The sequence below is a fragment of the Oncorhynchus mykiss genome, chromosome 12 (genome assembly GCF_013265735.2).
Source record: "Oncorhynchus mykiss isolate Arlee chromosome 12, USDA_OmykA_1.1, whole genome shotgun sequence".
In the NCBI taxonomy this organism is placed as follows: Eukaryota; Metazoa; Chordata; class Actinopteri; order Salmoniformes; family Salmonidae; genus Oncorhynchus; species Oncorhynchus mykiss.
Window position 1 is genome coordinate 12,743,013 of NC_048576.1, and position 21,149 is coordinate 12,764,161.

General features: G+C 42.6%; 1 protein-coding gene across 2 annotated transcripts in view; it reads right to left on the reverse strand.

Moving 5' to 3' along the window:
• The window catches only part of LOC110536786 (SH2 domain-containing protein 3C-like), a 117,949-nt gene extending 102,086 nt beyond the window's left edge, over positions 1 to 15,863 (reverse strand). The window contains exons 1-2 of one of the 2 annotated variants that reach the window (XM_036936941.1): positions 15,635 to 15,863; positions 10,327 to 11,299 (exon numbers count right to left, since the gene is read on the reverse strand). In XM_036936941.1, coding sequence (XP_036792836.1) covers positions 10,327 to 11,299; positions 15,635 to 15,656 — 995 coding nt within the window. In that variant the 5' untranslated portion in view covers positions 15,657 to 15,863. Of the gene's footprint in view, positions 1 to 3,260; positions 3,974 to 10,326; positions 11,300 to 15,634 lie in introns of those variants that run through there. The other variant, XM_036936944.1, reaches the window with a different exon arrangement.
• Between the last annotated feature and the right edge of the window lie 5,286 nt (positions 15,864 to 21,149).

Sequence of the window (21,149 nt, forward strand, 5' to 3'; positions counted from 1 at the left end):
TGGCTGCATCTCTGATCAGTCTTCTCCTTGTATGAGCTGAAAGTTTAGAGGGACGGCCAGGTCTTGGTAGATTTGCAGTGGTCTGATACTCCTTCCATTTCAATATTATCGCTTGCACAGTGCTCCTTGGGATGTTTAAAGCTTGGGAAATCTTTTTGTATCCAAATCCGGCTTTAAACTTCTTCACAACAGTATCTCGGACTTGCCTGGTGTGTTCCGTGTTCTTCATGATGCTCTCTGCGCTTTTGACGGACCTCTGAGACTATCACAGTGCAGGTGCATTTATACGGAGACTTGATTACACACAGGTGGATTGTATTTATCATCATTAGTCATTTAGGTCAACATTGGATAATTCAGAGATCCTCACTGAACTTCTGGAGAGAGTTTGCTGCACTGAAAGTAAAGGGGCTGAATAATTTTGCACGCCCAATTTTTCAGTTTTTGATTTGTTAAAAAAGTTTGAAATATCCAATAAATGTCGTTCCACTTCATGATTGTGTCCCACTTGTTGTTGATTCTTCACAAAAAAATACAGTTTTATATCTTTATGTTTGAAGCCTGAAATGTGGCAAAAGGTCGCAAAGTTCAAAGGGGCCGAATACTTTCGCAAGGCACTGTATATATATATTATTTCAGAAAACACCAGTATACATACAGGAAGTATATAAACAGACAGACAACATATATGCTAGGGAGTACAACAAATGACACATTATACAGAGACCTTAATTGACACACACGTATTGATAATTTTAGCAGCTTTCTTATTGGAAGAATGTAGACTGGTCTTAATGTACTGCTAGAAGTCCTTATAGAAAACAAGGAACACTGGGATTTTTATTAGTCAATTGACATTTTATAAATCAGACCTTTTGCCATTAGCACAATTACATTTAAGAGGTAAGATTGTTTTACTTGATCCTTATTATAATCAAGGAAACCGAGCAACACATTCTCACATAAACAACAGCAAAAGTAATCAAGAATATAAAGAATTATTTAAAAAAAATAGAAATATCTTTCCATAATCTCTTTACATGTAGATGGTGCCAAAATGAAATCAAAACAGTTTCCGAATGCTCAACACAAAAAATACAGTTAATGTTGATTTGAATGATTTCCTACTTTAGGTAATACTTCTGAATCAGTCTGAAAGAGACCTCTTTGACCTTGTTAACAAGCAGGTATTAGTGTTGGAATAACCAAACCCTTTTCCAACAGATATTATTGACAAATGTATTCCAGTAAGTTGTGTTATAAGGAATAGAACATAAAGACCTATTGTTCTGGGAGAGCAAGAAGAAACACATTTTTCCTAATGGCCACAACCCCATGTTTCCTCTCTCTCTCATACAGTGTCAATGACAGATAAACATGCATGAACACATGCATGCATACATACACACAGACAGACAGACAGAAAGACACCTACACCAAACAACCTGTGTGAAGCTACAGTCGCCACAATAAGGATTAGCCACAATAGTGTACTATTGTCTGTACTTCAAGGAGCAATAGAAAACGCATTACACACATATGAAGCCTTTATCTTGCTAGAAATGAACCTCCCAGAAAATACACCAGACGCTTCCATGCTCTAGTCACGAACTCTCATTGCTAAAAGGGTCATTTTATTGCATGATCCTTTTAGACAGAGACACAGAGAGACAGAGACAAAGACTGTCAATGAACACTTTTAGACAGAGACACAGAGAGACAGAGACACAGAGAGACAGAGACACAGAGAGACAGAGACACAGAGAGACAGAGACAAAGACTGTCAATGAACACTTTTAGACAGAGACACAGAGAGACAGAGACACAGAGAGACAGAGACACAGAGAGACAGAGACACAGAGAGACAGAGACAAAGACTGTCAATGAACACTGTCAAATTTGGGAAAACTATTGCAAATGTAAATGGAGTGTTAAAGGCCAAATTTGAAGTTACTGTCTTGTAGTGAATGAAAACAGGGGTGAATATATGTTATTTATCATTTGTGATTAATACTAATCATGTGTACTGATACCAAATGAAAGATACAAAATCATTACACCAATCAATAAAATGTAATGTTATACAAATAATATATATAACGAGAAACTGCTGGCAATTTGATCATGACTCCTACTTCATTATATTAATGAGCTATTTATTTATTGTTCTTTACATTTCGCCATATACGGCATGGAACATTGTTATGTTTTGTTAGGATGAAAATGTAATATGCAATGAAAGAAAAGTATAGAGATGTGCCATCGAGTGAAAATAGGATAACAGAGAACACATTTGTGTCATGAGTTTACATGTTGATATTTGGTTAGTGTGATATGTTGTATGTTGTATGTGTTGTAAATATATATATATATATATATATATATATTCAACAATTGTTTACATTATAATTATATATATATATATATATAGGATAACAGAGAACACATTTGTGTCATGAGTTTACATGTTGATATTTGGTTAGTGTGATATGTTGTATGTTGTAAATATATATATATATATATATATATATATTCAACAATTGTTTACATTATAATTATATATATATATATATATATATATATATATATATATATATATATATATATATATATATATATATATATATATATATTTACAACACATACAACATATCACACTAACCAAATATCAACATGTAAACTCATGACACAAATGTGTTCTCTGTTATCCTATATATATATATATATATATATATAATTATAATGTAAACAATTGTTGAATTCACAGTTCGCCTTCAAAATAAACGTCCACAATTGAAACTGATCCAAACGGAAACATTTGGACTGGATAATGGTCAACAAGTTTGGAATGTTGTTATATAACTTAAATAAATACAATAAGTAATTCATTTGACAATAAACTAATTTCTAATCCCACTGTGGATTTATTAGACTGCATAATTGCGTTGGGGGCATCCATAATTATGCACATGTACAGCCTTATCTACGAAGAGTATGAAATGGGTATCAGCCTACTCAGTGACACCTACAGATTACAATTCCAAAGAGTTGACACAAATATTAGCGTCTTCGCTCTGAAACCACTGTGACATGAGCCACATTAGCTCACCAGTAAAACAAAACAAAAATACACTTTATGAACACAGGTTGATTCTGTGTCTAGCCTAATGACCAAATAATGTATTCAACAGCCTTGCATATAAATCACAGAAATGAGGCGATGTCATAGACTTCTAAAACAAATAAAGAGTTGTTCTCACCCAACCATGGTTCGCGAAGAGTTCAGCTGTACACGAATCAACTCCTAAACTTTCTCTTCCTCTTTTCCCCGGGAACCTTCTGCAAGTGATCGGCCGTTTAAATCGGGTTTGAATAGTGAACAGCGGATGTTCAAGACGACAGCACCCTTTAAATCGGGCGAGACTATACCAGAGAGGAAGAGACAGGCCCAACTCAGCAGAAAATCTGTCTCCCTCCAGCAGGTGGCGTCTTTTCGTTGTTTTGCCCACCAAGCAAGGAGTTTTTGTATGGAGTTCAATGAGAGTGTCGAATTTGGTCAACAAAAAAATGAATTTCTTATTTGCTACGTGAGGTTTATTTTATCTAATATACGTTTTGTAATGCTTAAGTTGTTACTGGTACACTGATATAAGTAGGATACTTGACATCCCGGCAACCTTGAGAAAAAAAGTTATATCGGAGTTGTCTAGAGATGGCTATGCATATTCATGGTGAGGCTAGTAGCATATCATCTCTCTCCATTGAATGCAGGTGGTTGACGTCAACAACCCTGATCGAATATTCAAAAAAGGATCACCATTTTGTATTTAACCTTCATTTAACAGGCAATAAGTTAAGAAAAAAAGTATTATTTACAATGACAGCCTACGCCGGCCAAACCCAGACAACACTGGGCCAATTGTGCGCTGCCCTATTGGTCTGCCATTGTGCCAGTTGTTATACAGCCTGGATTCGAACCAGGGTGTCTGTAGTGACACCTCTAGCACTGAGATGCAGTGCCTTAGACTGCTGCACCACTCGGGAGCCCAATAATGAGATGTATCCCCCCAATCCAAACAAAGGATCGGCGGGAGCGAGACAGCACGCCGTGCTGCTTTGTGGACACTGACTCCCATTGTTTGGATAGAGAGACATGTAACTGGTCAGTATATCCATCATCTTTGGCTATATGGACACGCCTGGTGTCCAAATTGATGATTTATGTCGCGCAGTTGAGAGTCGAGTGGAGACGAATGGATTCCGATGCATAAACAAACCAATGATATCCCTTTGAATGGATTTGGGTGAGTAAATGAACCAATGATATCGCTGTATTTAGTGAAGACGGAAGTTCAGAACTATAGACTTGGAATTGAAGCTGGCACCTCATCGCTGGGAGACATGGGTCCTGGATAACGAGAATCTTCATGAAGAAGCTGTAACAATAGAAGAGAAGCATGGAGAGGATAGAGATAGAAGATAAGCATGGAGAGGCCAGAGATAGAAGAGATGCATGGAGAGGCCAGAGATAGAAGATAAGCATGGAGAGGCCAGAGATAGAAGAGAAGCATGGAGAGGCCAGAGATAGAAGAGTAGCATGGAGAGGCCAGAGATAGAAGAGAAGCATGGAGAGACCAGAGATAGAAGAGTAGCATGGAGAGGATAGAGATAGAAGAGAATCATGGAGAGGCCAGAGATAGAAGAGAAGCATGGAGAGGCCAGAGATAGAAGAGAATCATGGAGAGGCCAGAGATAGAAGGGAAGCATGGAGGCCAGAGATAGAAGAGTAGCATGGAGAGGCCAGAGATAGAAGAGAAGCATGGAGAGACCAGAGATAGAAGAGAAGCATGGAGAGGATAGAGATAGAAGAGAAGCATGGAGAGGCCAGAGATAGAAGAGAAGCATGGAGGGGCCAGAGATAGAAGAGAAGCATGGAGAGGATAGAGATAGAAGGGAAGCATGGAGGCCAGAGATAGAAGAGAAGCATGGAGAGGCCAGAGATAGAAGAGAAGCATGGAGGCCAGAGATAGAAGAGAAGCAGTGAGAGGATAGAGATAGAAGAGAAGCATGGTGAGGCCAGAGATAGAAGAGAAGCATGGAGGGGCCAGAGATAGAAGAGAAGCATGGAGAGGATAGAGATAGAAGAGAAGAGAAGAATGGAGAGGCCAGAGATAGAAGAGAAGCATGGAGAGGCCAGAGATAGAAGAGAAGCATGGAGAGGCCAGAGATAGAAGAGAAGCATGGAGAGGCCAGAGATAGAAGAGAAGCATGGAGAGGCCAGAGATAGAAGAGAAGCATGGAGAGGCCAGAGATAGAAGAGAAGCATGGAGAAGCCAGAGATGGAAGAGAATCATGGAGAGGCCAGAGATAGAAGAGAAGCATGGAGGCCAGAGATAGAAGAGAAGCATGGAGAGGCCAGAGATAGAAGAGAAGCATGGAGAGGCCAGAGATAGAAAAGAAGCATGGAGAGGCCAAAGATAGAAGAGAAGCATGGAGAGGCCAGAGATAGAAGAGAAGCATGGAGAGGCCAGAGATAGAAGAGAAGCATGGAGAGGCCAGAGATAGAAGAGAAGCATGGAGAGGCCAGAGATAGAAGAGAAGCATGGAGAGGCCAGAGATAGAAGAGAAGCATGGAGAGGCCAGACTTGTAAATTGGGCTAAGGAACAGAAGTTCAGTTTTGGAGAAACACCATCAGTGCAAGCTCTGCAAGCAATACAGTGGATGAAGGCACAGCATGAGTGTGGTGAACGGATAGACGGTCTTATAGACAGTTAGGAAGAAGGAGAAGAGCCAAGTACAAACCGTATCCTGCTGTCTCTGATGGTTAGCAAATTTAACTTGACGAGAGTGATGATGAATGACCTGTGGTGGCAGGTGTGGTGAAGACCTCCGAGTCCGAGCTTCGCCCTGATGGTCATGCAAATGATGATTCGGGCCCAGTGGGAGTGACATTTTTGGAGAAAGTGGATCCATGCCTTTTTGGCTGATCCATATGTAGTCTCAGGCTGGGTGGAACATAAGTTGGGTACTGTTCAAATCGGAGAAGGTTCAAGTGGACTTCTGATGATTTTATGTTTATTAACCTTTATTTAAACAGGGGAACAACCTGAGACAGAGTCTCTTTTACAGTTGGGCCCTGTGATACAACAATAAAAACAACACAGCAATTAATAAGAATTTAAAACCAAACAAAATCAAAACATATATAAAGTACAAGATGGATATTAAAACGATTAAAATAAATAAACTGCTATAAGAAAAACACACGTTACAAAAAAATAATCACAGTTTATAATAAAAAGTTAATGTAATGTACATTTAAACTGTCTTAAAGGCACCAAAACATCTAACTGGCGTTCTCGCTGCAATTCATTCCATGAGTGTGGAGCATGATATTCAAATGCCGTTGTCACAGATCCCCCCGTGCTGCTGCTCATTCTGTTCACCAGTTCCGGAGGTCTACGTCACTGGCTTCTAGGCTTCACTGAACGGGATTCATTATCATCAACCCCGGACTGTCTTGTCTGATTACACACACCTGGTTCCCATTTCCCCTGATCAGTATGTTATATTTGTGCCCTCTTTTCCCTCTGTCTTTGTCGGTTATTGTTCCCATGTCCGTTGGTGGTGTGAGTACCTATGCGTTGGTGCAGCTGTTATGCTGCGTGCTTTATATATACACGGCATCGTACCGTGTCGTTCAACGAGGTTTACCTTCGCTCTTTTGTTTGGGTTCAGCCCAGTGTTTTTGTATACATGTTTGTTTTGGGTGTATTATAAAACCTTATTGTGTGTTCCTGCGCCTGTCTCCAAATCCTTTATACCAGCGTGACAGCTGTTTTACCTAACTCCGAGTGAATCCGGGGCATCTCTAGCACTAGCATGTCCTGTGACCGAGTCTGATAAATACTGTTTGACCACTGGATTGTTGAGTTAAGATAATTAGGACGTTTCTGTAAGACAGCTTTATAAACAAATATCAACCCGTGCCTGGTCCTTCTCAAAGTCAGCGAGTCCCAGCCAACTGAAGTGTACAAAAGGCAATGATGTGAAAAGCAAAAGTTTGCACCAGTAACAAAGCGCAACGCTGCATGATACACTGCATCTAATTTCTTCAGTACTGATGCTGATCCATGCTTATACAGTTGAAGTCAGAAGTTTACATACACCTTAGCCAAATACATTTAAACTCAGTTTTTCACAATTCCTGACATTTAATCCTAGTAAACGTTTCCTGTCTTAGGTCAGTCAGGATCACCACTTTATTTTAAGAATGTGAAATGTCAGAATAATAGGAGAGAATGATTTATTTCAGCTTTTATTTCTTTCATCACATTCCTAGTGGGTCAGAAGTTTACATACACTCAATTAACATTTGGTAGCATTGCCTTTAAATTGTTTAACTTGGGTCAAATGTTTCGGGTAGCCTTCCACAAGCTTCCCACAATAAGTTTTTGTGAATTTTGTCCCATTCCTCCTGACAGAGCTGGTGTAACTGAGTCAGGTTTGTAAGGCCTCCTTGCTTGCACACACTTTTTCAGTTCTGCCCACACTTTTTCTATATGGTGGAGGTCAGGGCTTTGCGATAGCCACTCCAATACCTTGACTTTGTTGTCCTTAAGCTATTTTGCCACACCTTTGGAAGCATGCTTGGGGTCATTGTCCATTTGGAAGACCCATTTGCGACCAAGCTTTAACTTCCTGACTCACGTCTTGAGATGTTGCTTCAATATATCCACATAATTTTCATTCCTCATGAATCCATCTATTTTGTGACCTGGACCAGTCCCTCCTGCAGAAAAGCACCCCACAACATGATGCTGCCACCCCCGTGCTTCATGGTTGGGATGGTGTTCTTCGGCCCTTTTTCCTCCAAACATAACGATGGTCATTACGGCCAAACAGTTCTATTTTTGTTTCATCAGACCAGAGGATATTTCTCCAAAAAGTATGATATTTGTCCCCCTGTGCAGTTGCAAACCATTGTCTGTCTTTTTTATGGCGGATTTGGAGCAGTGGCTTCTTCCTTGCTGAGCGGCCTTTCAGGTTATGTCAATATAGGACTCGTTTTACTGTGGATATAGATACTTTTGTACCTGTTTCCTCCAGCATCTTCACAAGGTCATTTGCTGTTGTTCTGGGATTGATCTGCTACCTTTCGCACTAAAGTACGTTCATCTCTAGGAGACAGAATGCGTCTCCATCCTGAGCGGTATGACGGCTGCGTGGTCCCATGGTGTTAAACTTGCGTATTATTGTTTGTACAGATGAATGTGGTACCTTCAGGTGTTTGGAAATTGCTCCCAAGGATGAACCAGACTTGTGGAGGTCTACAATTGTTTTTCTGAGGTCTTGCCTGATTTCTTTTGATTTTCCCATGATGTCAAGCAAAGAGGCACTGAGTTTGAAGGTAGGCCTTGAAACACATCCACAGGTACACCTCCAATTGACTCAAATGTTGTCAATTAGCCTATCAGAAGCTTCTAAAGCTATGACATCATTTTCTGGAATTTTCCAAGCTGTTTAAAGGCACAGTCAACTTAGTGTATGTTGTAAACTGACCCACTAGAATTGTGATACAGTGACTTATAAGTGAAATAATCAGTAAACAATTGTTGGACAAATTACTTGTGTCATGCACAAAGTAGATGTCCTAACCGACTTGCCGAAACTATAGTTTGTTAAGAAGAAATTTGTGGAGTGGTTGAAAAACGAGTTTTAATGACTCCAACCTAAGTGTATGTAAACTTCGGACTTCAACTGTATAAAACATCCCCATAATCAAGCACTGACATAAAAGTGGCCTGTTCAATTTCCTTTCTGTGCTGTGATGACAGTCAAGATTTATTTCTATAAAAAAGTTTTAGAAGAGAGATTGTCATCTAACCAAATTCCAAGGTATTTATTGTTGGGAACATGTTCCAAAAGAGAACCATCATGGGTAGCAATGTTCACATTTCCCAGTTGTATGTGTTTCTTCTGTCCAGGTGGAGCAGGGAGATTCACGTCACGCGACTAGTGACAAGACCTGTGACTTGCTTTGCTCTCCGGAGCAGGGTGCCTTTGAAAGGAGTGGTTACTGGGGTGTCGTTAAGTGTTGAGGTGGAGGAACTGAAATTGAAAATTCCCTGTGTCTATGATGATGCCGTTTGGTGTGACGCAGACCCAGTGGTGAGCGAATTTGGTACTTTACATTTTTTGTGCTTTAGCTATCACCCTGGCCTGATAGTGTAGCCAATATCTTGCTACTTCCTCGTGGGGCAATAGTCGGGTGGGAGCGAAGGAGCGAATGCTCTGTGCTGTTGTGTTTTACCGGCTTGCAGCTTAATGTGTCTATGTTAATTAACGGTCAATTACTGTGAGACCAGCAGTTATTTGCTTGACAATCACCGGCTGATGACATTTCATGACTGCCAGAGCCCTAGGCATGTACCTCATGTACCTCGATGAACCAGTACCCCTGCAAATGGACTCTACTGGTACCTTGTGTATTATTGTTATTTTATTGTGTTACTATTCTATCTTGAGTTTATTTAGCAAATCTTTCTTAATTAAAAAAAACAAACATTTGATTTAATATGTAATTAGTATACAAAGGACAGTTGGGCTAGGGCGGCACTAGGCTATTGGCAGGGCTAGAGGGTACAATAACACATTACACAAATGCCTTAAGGGATATACTCACATTTATAATTTGAACAGCTTTTTTGTTGGTAGAGTATTTAATTGTCTTAAAATATTGTTAAATGTATTTTTGTAAAGTAAGAAAACCTTTTGTTAATTTAGTTAATAAGTAGGTACAGTGCATTCAGAAAATATTCAGACCCCTTGACTTTTTCCAAGTCAGGCACACTATTTTCTTTTAAAGGCCAGGGGAGCTTACTTCTGACATTTTACAGTCTGTGACCTTCATAAACAAACTATGGTCATCAGTCTGTCTGCGCAGAGGCATCCACACAGAGGCATCCACACAGAGGCATCCACACAGAGGCATCCACACAGAGGCATCCACACAGAGGCATCCACACAGAGGCATCCACACAGAGGCATCCACACAGAGGCATCCACACAAAGGCATCCACACAGAGGCATCCACACAGAGGCACTGTACATCATTAGACACAGATCTTCAGGTTGGACTCCTTGAAGAATGGGCTAACTCAAATTAGTCATGCTTTCCCTCCCTCTCATAGAAGCTTCTATCTATGAGAAAGTAACCAATCAGGGATACTGATTGTGCTGAGCTGCATTACAAACAGTGGAGCAGTTTTATCACATCCCACAATGGCAGTTTTGGTTGAAATTCAAGAAATGTTTACTCTCACCTGTTCACAGGTTCACCAGGATGAGTTTCCCTCTGAAGGTCTCTTCCACTAGAACCACAGGAGGCCGTCTCAGGCAGGGAGCTGGAGTTACTGTCTGTCCCTAGTTTATCAGCTCTCTCCCTGGGGAAGCTCTCCTCACAATGCTGGGTGACCTGGGTCCCAGGCAGGGATTTCTTAGGAACCTTAGGGGTTGGAGATGGCTCTTCTGTCTGAATGTTCACCTGGCTCTGTGAGGACACTGAAACTGACTGACCAGGAACAGAAGGAAGATTCCTTCTGGCCCCACCAGTTGATGCTGTATCTGGAGATGGAACACCCTGATCAGTGGTGACTGTGTTTCCTTCAGGGACGTCATCACAGACAAGTGACGAGGTAGTAGAGGAGGAAGCAGACCCCACAGCCTGAGCTGACATTAGTTGACTTGTCTGTGGTTTTCCTTCCTCACAGTGAGCGTGTGGGTATTTGTGTTTACTTCTACTGAGTGATCCCCCTCTGGGGATGGGAGGCAGCCCCTGGGCCTGTTGGGTCTTTGGACCAGGACCAGCCTGGCTGGATAGAGGTGAGCGAGGCTCGTCCTGTCTGGTGCCAGGCTCGTCCTGTCTGGAGCCAGGCTTGCTAGATAGAGCTGTGAGAAGGGGAGAGCTACAGACATGGTCCCCTCCCGGCCGCTGGCTCTGACTCCTGCCCAGCCCCGCCTCCTTCTTGGTTCCTCCTTTCACAGAATTCCCACTCTTGTCTCTCTTCCTGAGGAGGAGGCGGGGCAAGGTGCCCATGTGGGTGTAGTTGTCGCTGGAGCGGGCGTAGCTGGAGGTGCGCGGACGAGTCATATCCATGTCGTCAACAGACGTCTCCGCGGCGTCGGGGGAGGATACCACATCCAGAGCTCTGCCCCCGTCAGACTTGGAGGGAGATTTGTCTGACGATGATCCACGACGAAAGGATAGGTTGGAGAGACTCCCAAACCACTTGAAACCTGTTGAGGGAGGGGGAGAGACAGACAGACAATGTGTCATACATTTACAGTAATACCCTGGTATTCTCTTAGTAATTTGTCTGTTCTCTTTTGTATAGTCTGTTTTGTTTAATTTTGTCACATAAACTGTTTTAAGTGTTCTAGAATGTTGAGTGTGTTCTAGAATGTTGAGTGTGTTCTAGAATGTTTGGAATGTAATGTATTGACCCCCTGGGCTGGGTTGTTGGATTGCAGGTGAAAGCCTGGTTCTTTTTTATAGAACTCCAGCTGTTCAAAGTTAACAATGTAACATGGTCAGATTCAGAGTTGGTGTAAGATCCAGAACAGCCCCTCAGGGGAACAATATATAAACACTGGGCAGGAATGGAAACAACTTCTCTGAGGGGGTATGAGACAACTTATTTTTACAGGTTTTTTTGGACAGATATTTCCACACTGTGAGGTCGAAATAACTAACAATCTGAAATTGCGAATGTCCTTTTAGTGTAAGAGGAAAAAATTGGTGGAAATAATTACTGGAATTTCAGCCTGTTCAGGTGGGATGGAGTTTTTGGCCCACAGCATGACATCATAATCTGATATGATTATTCTGACCAATGAGCAGTCAACTTTAATTTGCATATGTAACCTTCTACTTTGAAGGGGTAAGCAGGGTAGGCTCTAGAGTCTACGATCCTATCTGCCATTCGGGGCTGTATATGTAAATATATTTACATTTGTATCAACACGCCCACATGATCAGACTGAGCATTACAATGGCAAAAGGAGGCTCAGGTAGGGAAATTATAAAACATATTTTCATGAAGTAAACATACACAGTGATTTATTAAACATACAGTGATGATTTAAAAATAACATTTTAAAGATTGCATGGGGGCTTTAAATTCAATTATTGAATATTGAGGACGATAATGTTCTAAGATAGAAGACCTATTTAGTTTGTAGGGAGCAGCAACAGTTGAGACTGAGTCAGTACTGATGACGATTATGCATTGGTGGTGGGGAATGCATGCCTAGTACAGTGCCTTCAGAAAGTATTCACACCAGTGGCAGTTCTGGGGAGGCAGTGAAGAAAGCGATACGACAACAGTAACGTCTAATGTAACTGGTCCCTCTAACAGTATAACTGGCCCCAGCTTGGCCCCCCCAGTTGAAATGGTCTAGAACCGCCACTGATTCACACCCCTTGCGTTTTCCACATTTCGTTGTGTTACAGCCTGCATTTCAAATGGATAATATTCTCTTTTTTTACTGGCCGACACACAATACCCCATAAAATGTCAAAGTGGAATCATGTTCATTTTTGGGGGATTCAACCCCTTTGTTATGGCAAGCCTAAATAAGTTAATGAGTAAGATTTGCATAACATGTCACATAAAAAGTAGCATGGACTCACTCTGTGTGTAATAATAGTGTTTAACATGATTTTTGAATGACTACCCCATCTCTGTACCCAACACATACAAACAGCGTCAATACACGGCTAAGATCGAGTCGTACTACACCGGCTCTGACGCTCGTCGGATGTGGCAGGGCTTGAAACTATTACAGACTACAAAGGGAAGCACAGCCGAGAGCTTCCCAATGACACGAGCCTACTGGACGAGCTAAACTACTTATATGCTCGCTTCGAGGCAAATAACCCTGAAACATGCATGAGAGCACCAGCTGTACCGGAAGACTGTGTGATGACGCACTCCGCAGCCAATGTGAGTAAGACCTTAAAACAGGTCAACATTTACAAGGCAGCAGGGCCAGACGGATTACCAGGATGTGTAATGCAAGCATGCGCTGACCAATTAGCAAGTGTCTTCATTGACATTTTCAATCTCTCCCCTGACGAGTCAATAATACCAACATTTTTTAAGCAGACCACCAAAGTGCCTGTGCCCAAGAACACTAAGGTGACCTGCCTAAATGAATACCGACCCATAGCACTTACGTCTGTAGACATGAAGTGCTTTGAAAGTCTGGTCATGGCTCACATCAACACCATCATCCCAGAAACCCTAGATCCACTCCAATTTGCATACCACCCCAACTGATCCACAGATGATGCAGTCTCTATTGCACTCCACACTGCCCTTTCCCACCTGGACAAAAGGAACACCTTTGTGAGAATGCTATTTATTGACTACAGCTCAGTGTGCAACACTGTAGTACCCTCAAAGCTCATCACTAAGCCAAGGACCCTGTGACTAAACATCTCCCTCTGCAACTGGATCCTGGACTTCCTGACGGGCCGCCCCCCAGGTGGTAAGGGTAGGTAACAACACATCCTCCATGCTGATCCTCAACACAGGGGCCCCTCAGGGGTGCGTGCTCAGCCCCCTCCTGTACTCCCTGTTCACTCATGACTGCACGACTCCAACACCATCATTAAATTTGCCGATGACACAACAGTGGTAGGCCTGATCACCGACAATGACGAGACAGCCTTTTAGAAGGAGGTCAGAGACCTGGCCATGTGGTGCCAGGACAACAACCTCTCCCTCAACATGGAAACTAGTTATTTCTGTGTTTCATTTTCAATACATTTACTAAAATTTCTAAAAACATGTTTTCTATTTGTCATTATGGGTTATTGTTTGTGGATGGGTGAGAAGAAAAGAAAAAACACATTTAATCGATTTTGAATTCAGGCTGAAACACAACAAAATGTGGAATAAGTCAAGGAGTGTGAAAACTCTCTGAAGGGACTGTATATGTTACACTGTATGCTCTTCTTATTGAGCAAAAAAAGGGAGGCTTTGCCTGCTTTTGGATACCTGTGATTTCAGAAAGGTAGGCTACAGTAGGCTACTAGCTTTCACAGTAATAACCGTTGTTCTCTGAACTTTCTCTAGACTCTTGTGTTTCTGTCCAGACCATAACTGAGAAGACTCTGATAGTTACAGAACCAGCAGTGTTAAATATTAAACAGACATGGACAGAACAGGGCAGCCAGTGCTGTACTGCGAACAGGAGGATGAGAAAGAAACTACTGGGTTGGTCTTTACTTTGTCCTCAAAGAGGCACTGGCCACACAGTAAAGGATCATTTTGTACCATGACTTTTGCAACTGTGATATCTTACCTACTATCTCTCCTCTGTGACGTAAAGAGCACATTCAAAGAGGACCTGGTAACTGATGAAACTGAAGAGTTTCCTGTGTGTGCTGCTGCTGCAGTTGGTGTGTGTGTGTGTGTGTGTGTGTGTGTGTGTGTGTGTGTGTGTGTGTGTGTGTGTGTGTGTGTGTGTGCGTGCGTGCGTGCGTGCGTGCGTGCGTGCGTGCGTGCGTGCGCGCGTGCGTGCGGTATTTTCACACTTCCACCTTCTCTTCCCCTCAGTGAAGTACACAAATATACCTCATCAGAAATGTTCTCCATTAAACCTGGCTGAGGTATATGTCAGGACTTAGGACCAATAATAACCTATCATATATAACCTATACATTACAATGCAGTATATGATGTCTATAGTGTTGAGTCACTACTACTTTTTTAAAACTTTTGTCTGTAGTCATCATGACGCATGTTATTGTAATGGTGTAGCTATAGCACCTCCTTGTAGCAGGCTAGATCAGGAGAAGCTATAGCACCTCCTTGTAGCAGGCTAGATCAGGAGAAGCTATAGCACCTCCTTGTAGCAGGCTAGATCAGGAGAAGCTATAGCACCTCCTTGTAGCAGGCTAGACCAGGAGAAGCTATAGCACCTCCTTGTAGCAGGCTAGATCAGGAGAAGCTATAGCACCTCCTTGTAGCAGGCTAGATCAGGAGAAGCTATAGCACCTCCTTGTAGCAGGCTAGATCAGGAGAAGCTATAGCATCTACTTGTAGCAGGCTAGATCAGGAGAAGCTATAGCACCTCCTTGTAGCAGGCTAGATCAGGAGAAGCTATAGCACCTCCTTGTACCAGGCTAGATCAGGAGAAGCTATAGCACCTCCTTGTAGCAGGCTAGATCAGGAGAAGCTATAGCACCTCCTTGTACCAGGCTAGATCAGGAGAAGTGCATTTTTTAGCATGTCCCTATTCATTTATTTATCAGTGAGAAAGCCTTATCTAGGTCAGCCTAAAAGGATAGATGAAGACATAGACACTGTAGATATGTTGTCTATCTAAACTGTCTATCGCTATACTTGCGTGAGACTAGTGAGAGGAATGGCAGGTGGCTCGTCAAACAACGCTGCTGTCCTGTCACCAACGTGACATAATCATAATAGAGGTACATTTAGTTTACGATAAACGTGAATTGTCACTTTACACACACACACAGACACACAGACACACACACACACACACACACACACACACACACACTAAAGTGGTACTACACACACATCGTAGGCTACTCACTCAGTTTCCGTTTTCCGCTCATGTTGTGGATGTGGGGTGGTGGGATGATGTCCAACTTCAGGCTGACTGGCTGAGGGGGGAGACAGCTACTGACTGGCTGGGGGGGAAGATAGCTACTGACTGGAGATCTAGAGCTGGAACCAACCTCTCCTCTAGCCGACACAGTTCAGTTCCGCTCCACGGGGCAGATGCAGAGATGCATGCATTAGAAGCTAGCTGTGTAAACAGACCTCTGTGCTTCCTGTGTTGGGCAGTGGGGAGGAGGAGGTGATAGAGAGGTGAGAGAGGAGATGGAAACAGTAATAAGGCTATACAGAAGAAGTGCACCTGTGTGTGTGTGTGTGTGTGTGTGTGTGTGTGTGTGTGTGTGTGTGTGTGTGTGTGTGTGTGTGTGTGTGTGTGTGTGTGTGTGTGTGTGTGTGTGTGTGTGTGTGTGTGTCAATCATGTGTGTGTCAGTCGTGTGTGTGTCAATCGTGTGTGTGCCATTCTAAGGTACCGACAACCAGAATATAGCACTTCATGTGAGACCACCCTTAGACTGTTAGTGCTGCCTGCATGTGAGGCCTTCGCCCACAGACTGTTAGTGCTGCCTGCATGTGAGGCCTTCGCCCACAGACTGTTAGTGCTGCCTGCATGTGAGACCTTCGCCCACAGACTGTTAATGCTGCCTGCATGTGAGACCTTCGCCCACAGACTGCTAGTGCTGCCTGCATGCGAGACCTTCGCCCACAGACTGTTAGTGCTGCCTGCATGTGAGACCTTCGCCGCCAGACTGTTAGTGCTGCCTGCATGTGAGACCTTCACCGCCAGACTGTTAGTGCTGCCTGCATGTGAGGCCTTCGCCGCCAGACTGTTAGTGCTGCCTGCATGTGAGACCTTCGCCCACAGACTGCTAGTGCTGCCTGCATGTGAGACCTTCGCCCACAGACTGCTAGTGCTGCCTGCATGTGAGACCTTCGCCGCCAGACTGTTAGTGCTGCCTGCATGTGAGACCTTCGCCCACAGACTGCTAGTGCTGCCTGCATGTGAGACCTTCGCCCACAGACTGCTAGTGCTGTCTGTCTGATATGTTGCATTTCGTATGGTATGTATTAATTAGTGGATGTCCAGCACCCAATTCGTATAATACACAATATATGCAAAAGTATGTGGACACCCCCTCAAATTAGTGGATTTTGCTATTTCAGCTACACCCGTTGCTGACAGGTGGTCATAGATCTCGGAGGACCTGAGGACCATGCTTTAGGACTACTTGGCCTGATGACTCCTGGCTGTCCCCAGTCCACTTAGTCGTGCTGCTGCTCCAGTTTCAACTGTTCCACCTGCGGGAGCCCAGACCTGTTCACTGGACGTGCTACCTTGTCCTGGCCGTCCATCCGTGTGTGTCTCTCTCTCTGTGTCTGTCTCTCTCTCTGTGTCTCTCTCTGTGTCTCTCTCTGTTTGTCTCTCTCTCTCTCTCTCTCTCTCTCTCTCTCTCTCTCTCTCTGTTTCTCAACGCTCGGTTATGAAGAGCCAACTGACATTTACTCCTGAGGTGCTGACCTGTTGCACCCTCTACAACCACTGTGATTATTATTTGACCCTGCTGGCCCAATACATGGTGCCAACTGTAAAGTTTGGTGGAGGATGAATAATGGTCTGGGGCTGTTTTTCATAGTTCGGACTAGGCCTCTAGGTTCCAGTGAAGGGAGATCTTAACTCAACAGCATACAATAACATTTCTAGACTATTCTGTGCTTCCAAATGTGTTGCAATAGCTTGGTGAAGGCCCTTTGCAATTTCAGAATTACAATGCACCCGTGCACAAAGCGAGGTCCAATCAGAAATGGTTTGTTGAGATCGGTGTGGAAGAACTTTACTGGTCTGCACAAAGCCCTGACCTCAACCCCATCGAACACCTTTGGAATGAATTGGAACGCTGACTGTGAGCCAGGCCTAATCACCCAACATCAGTGCCAGACCTCACTAATGCTCTTGTGGCTGAATGGAAGCGAGTTCCCGCAGCAATGTTCCAACATCTAGTGGAAAGCCTTCCCAGAAGAGTGGAGGCTGTTATAGAAACATAAAGAGGGGACCAACTCCATATTAATGCCCATGATTTAGGAATGGGATGTTCCACGAGCATGTGTCCACATAAGTTTCGAATTACAATTCGTATTATGTTAAGAATTTGCTAAATTTGTTATATGTTACAAATTCTAGCTTGGTGGCTAGGTGGCAAATGCTGGGCTAGTTAGGCTTAAGGATAGGGTTACGTTTAGGAGTTAGGTTAAAGGGTTAAGGTTAAGGTTAGGTGAAGGGTTAACTAAAAGGGTTTAGGGTTAGGGGAAGGGTTAACTAAAAGGGTTTAGGGTTAGGGGAAGAGTTAACAAACATGGTTTAGGGTTAGGGTTAAAGTTAGGGGAAGGGTAAACTAAAAGAGTTTAGGGTTAGGGGAAGGGTTAACTAAAAGAGTTTAGGGTTAGGGGAAGGGTAAACTAAAAGAGTTTAGGGTTAGGGGAAGGGTTAACTAAAAGAGTTAGGGGAAGGGTTAACTAAAAGGGTTTAGGGTTAGGGTTAAAGTTAGGGGAAGGGTTAACTAAAAGGGTTTAGGGTTAGGGTTAAAGTTAGGGGAAGGGTAAACTAAAAGAGTTAGGGGAAGGGTTAACTAAAAGGGTTTAGGGTTAGGGTTAAAGTTAGGGGAAGGGTAAACTAAAAGAGTTAGGGGAAGGGTTAACTAACATGTTAAGTAGTTTTAAAGTAGCTAAAAAGTAGTAGGTAGTTGAAAAGTTTCTAAAGTTCCCAAATCCTTTGGGTTGCTAGAGGTTCGCGTTATACGCCCACCCATCCACTACAACCAACCACTCTACTTTCATTTTGCCTTTAAGTATCCCTCTGTCTTATGTAACCATACCAAACGTAACATATCATACTAATTTGAGGGTCCCAGATTTACATGTACTATGTTACATCTAGTTCTCGAGACCAGGCTGGCATGTGAGACCTTTGCCGATAGACTGATGGTTAATAATGAGTGATCTATTAATGAAGCTAAAATCCCCAGCTGCCTATCAGATCTCTGGTCTGATGACTCTGAGCTGTAATTTTTTCCTGGGAGTTTGGGACCACTAGTGAATTGTGGAGGGACCGTTTGTACACATACATGACAGCTACAGTATACTGTATCTGGTCCAAGGCCCATCAATCTGACACATGCAAATAGTTACATATTTCCATGCAAAAAGGATGTAATATGAACATTGTGTCCAATGGTATGAGGGACATTCCTGTACATGGCGTCTATTACAGTATACATTTTAAACATGCACATTTACCAAAACAAATAAAGTACGGTATTTGTTTAGGGCGTTTTGAAATCCCCCCTATGGAAATATGAAGCAACTATGCCAAATAAAGAGAAACATGTTGTGAAAGTTTTTAAGAGCTGAAGTGACACTAAGATTTCATATCTCACTTCCTGTTGGGTTTGACTGAGGGTGTGACTGTGACTTCCTCTGTGGTGGCTGCCTGGTGGTGTTATCAAAAACTGAGGTGTGAAGAGCAAAGTAGCTGACCCAGATATACTACTGTAGATAGGCTACTGTTTCTTCTATGTGTATCTATCTTCTGTACCAACAATGTTCCCAAAATGGCTGCAGATATACCACGCTGTCACGATCGTTATATAAATAATCGGACCAGGGCGCAGCGTGCGTAGAGTTCCACATATTTATTACAGTGAAACTTCAAAACAACAAAGAATTAACGAACGTGCAGTACGTAGTGCACATAGGCACTAAACAAAACAATACATTTGATGAATTAATTGATTGATTGACTGATTGATTGACTGATTGATTGATTGACTGATTGATTGATTGACTGACTGATTGATTTACTGATTGACTGATTGACTGATTGATTGACTGATTGATTGATTGACTGATTGATTGACTGATTGATTTACTGATTGATTGATTGATTGAGTGACTGATTGATTGACTGATTGATGTATTGATTGATGTATTGACTGACTGATTGATGGATTGACAAAGTGATTGACTGATTGATTGACTGATTGATTGACTGATTGATTGATTGACTGATTGACTGACTGATTGACTGATTGATTGACTGATTGATTGGTTGACTGATTGACTGATTGATTGACTGATTGACTGATTGATTGATTGATTGACTGACTGATTGGTTGACTGATTGATTGATTGACTGATTGACTGATTGACTGATTGATTGACTGATTGATTGACTGACTGACTGATTGATTGATTGATTGATTGACTGATTGATTGACTGATTGATTGACTGATTTATTGACTGATTGATTGATTGATTGATTGAGTCAGGACTTTACTTCATTTCTGATTTAGTTTCCTGCGTGTGCCTTCAGAATGTATTCATTCCTCTTGACTTATTCCACACGTTGTGTTACAGTTTGAATTCCAAATGGACTAAAATAAATAATAATCTCTCCCATCTACACCAAATACACCATAATGACAAAGTGAAAACAAGTTTTTTTAGACATTTTTGCATATTTACTGAAAATGAAATACAGAAATGTCTCATTGACATGAGTATTCACACCTGTGAGTCAATCATTTGTAGAAGCACCTTTGGCAGCGATTACAGCTACTTTCTGGGTAAGACTCCAAGAGCTTCCACACCTGGATTGTTTAACATTTGCCTGTCACCATTTTCAGGTTATGCCATAGGTTTTCAAGTAGATTTAAGTCAACACTGTAACTCGGCCACTCAGGAACATTTACTATTGTCTTGGTAAGCAACTTCAGTGTATATTTAAAATAAAATTAAATCTAATCTGTCACATGAGGCAAATACAACAGGTGTAGACCCAGCAGCTAGCGGGCCGCGGCTATTGGATGGGCATTCAGGGGTGGTCGCGATGTAGAGGCCAGTTGAGTACCCCCTCGAGCAGATTACGTCCCTCCTGTCTCAGCCTCCAGTATTTATGCTGCAGTAGTTTATGTGTCGGGGGGCTAGGGTCAGTTTGTTATATCTGGAGTACTTCTCCTGTCCTATTCGGTGTCCTGTGTGAATCTAAGTGTGCGTTCTCTAATTCTCTCCTTCTCTCTTTCTCTCTCTCGGAGGACCTGAGCCCTAGGACCATGCCCCAGGACTACCTGACATGATGACTCCTTGCAGTCCCCAGTCCACCTGGCTGTGCTGCTGCTCCAGTTTCAACTGTTCTGCCTTATTATTATTCGACCATGCTGGTCATTTATGAACATTTGAACATCTTGGCCATGTTCTGTTATAATCTCCACCCGGCACAGCCAGAAGAGGACTGGCCATCCCACATATGCTCTCTCTAATTCTCTCTTTCTTTCTCTCTCTCGGAGGACCTGAGCCCTAGGACCATGCCCCAGGAATACCTGACATGATGACTCCTTGCTGTCCCCAGTCCACCTGACTGTGCTGCTGCTCCAGTTTCAACTATTCTGCCTTATTATTATTCGACCATGCTGGTCATTTATGAACATTTGAACATCT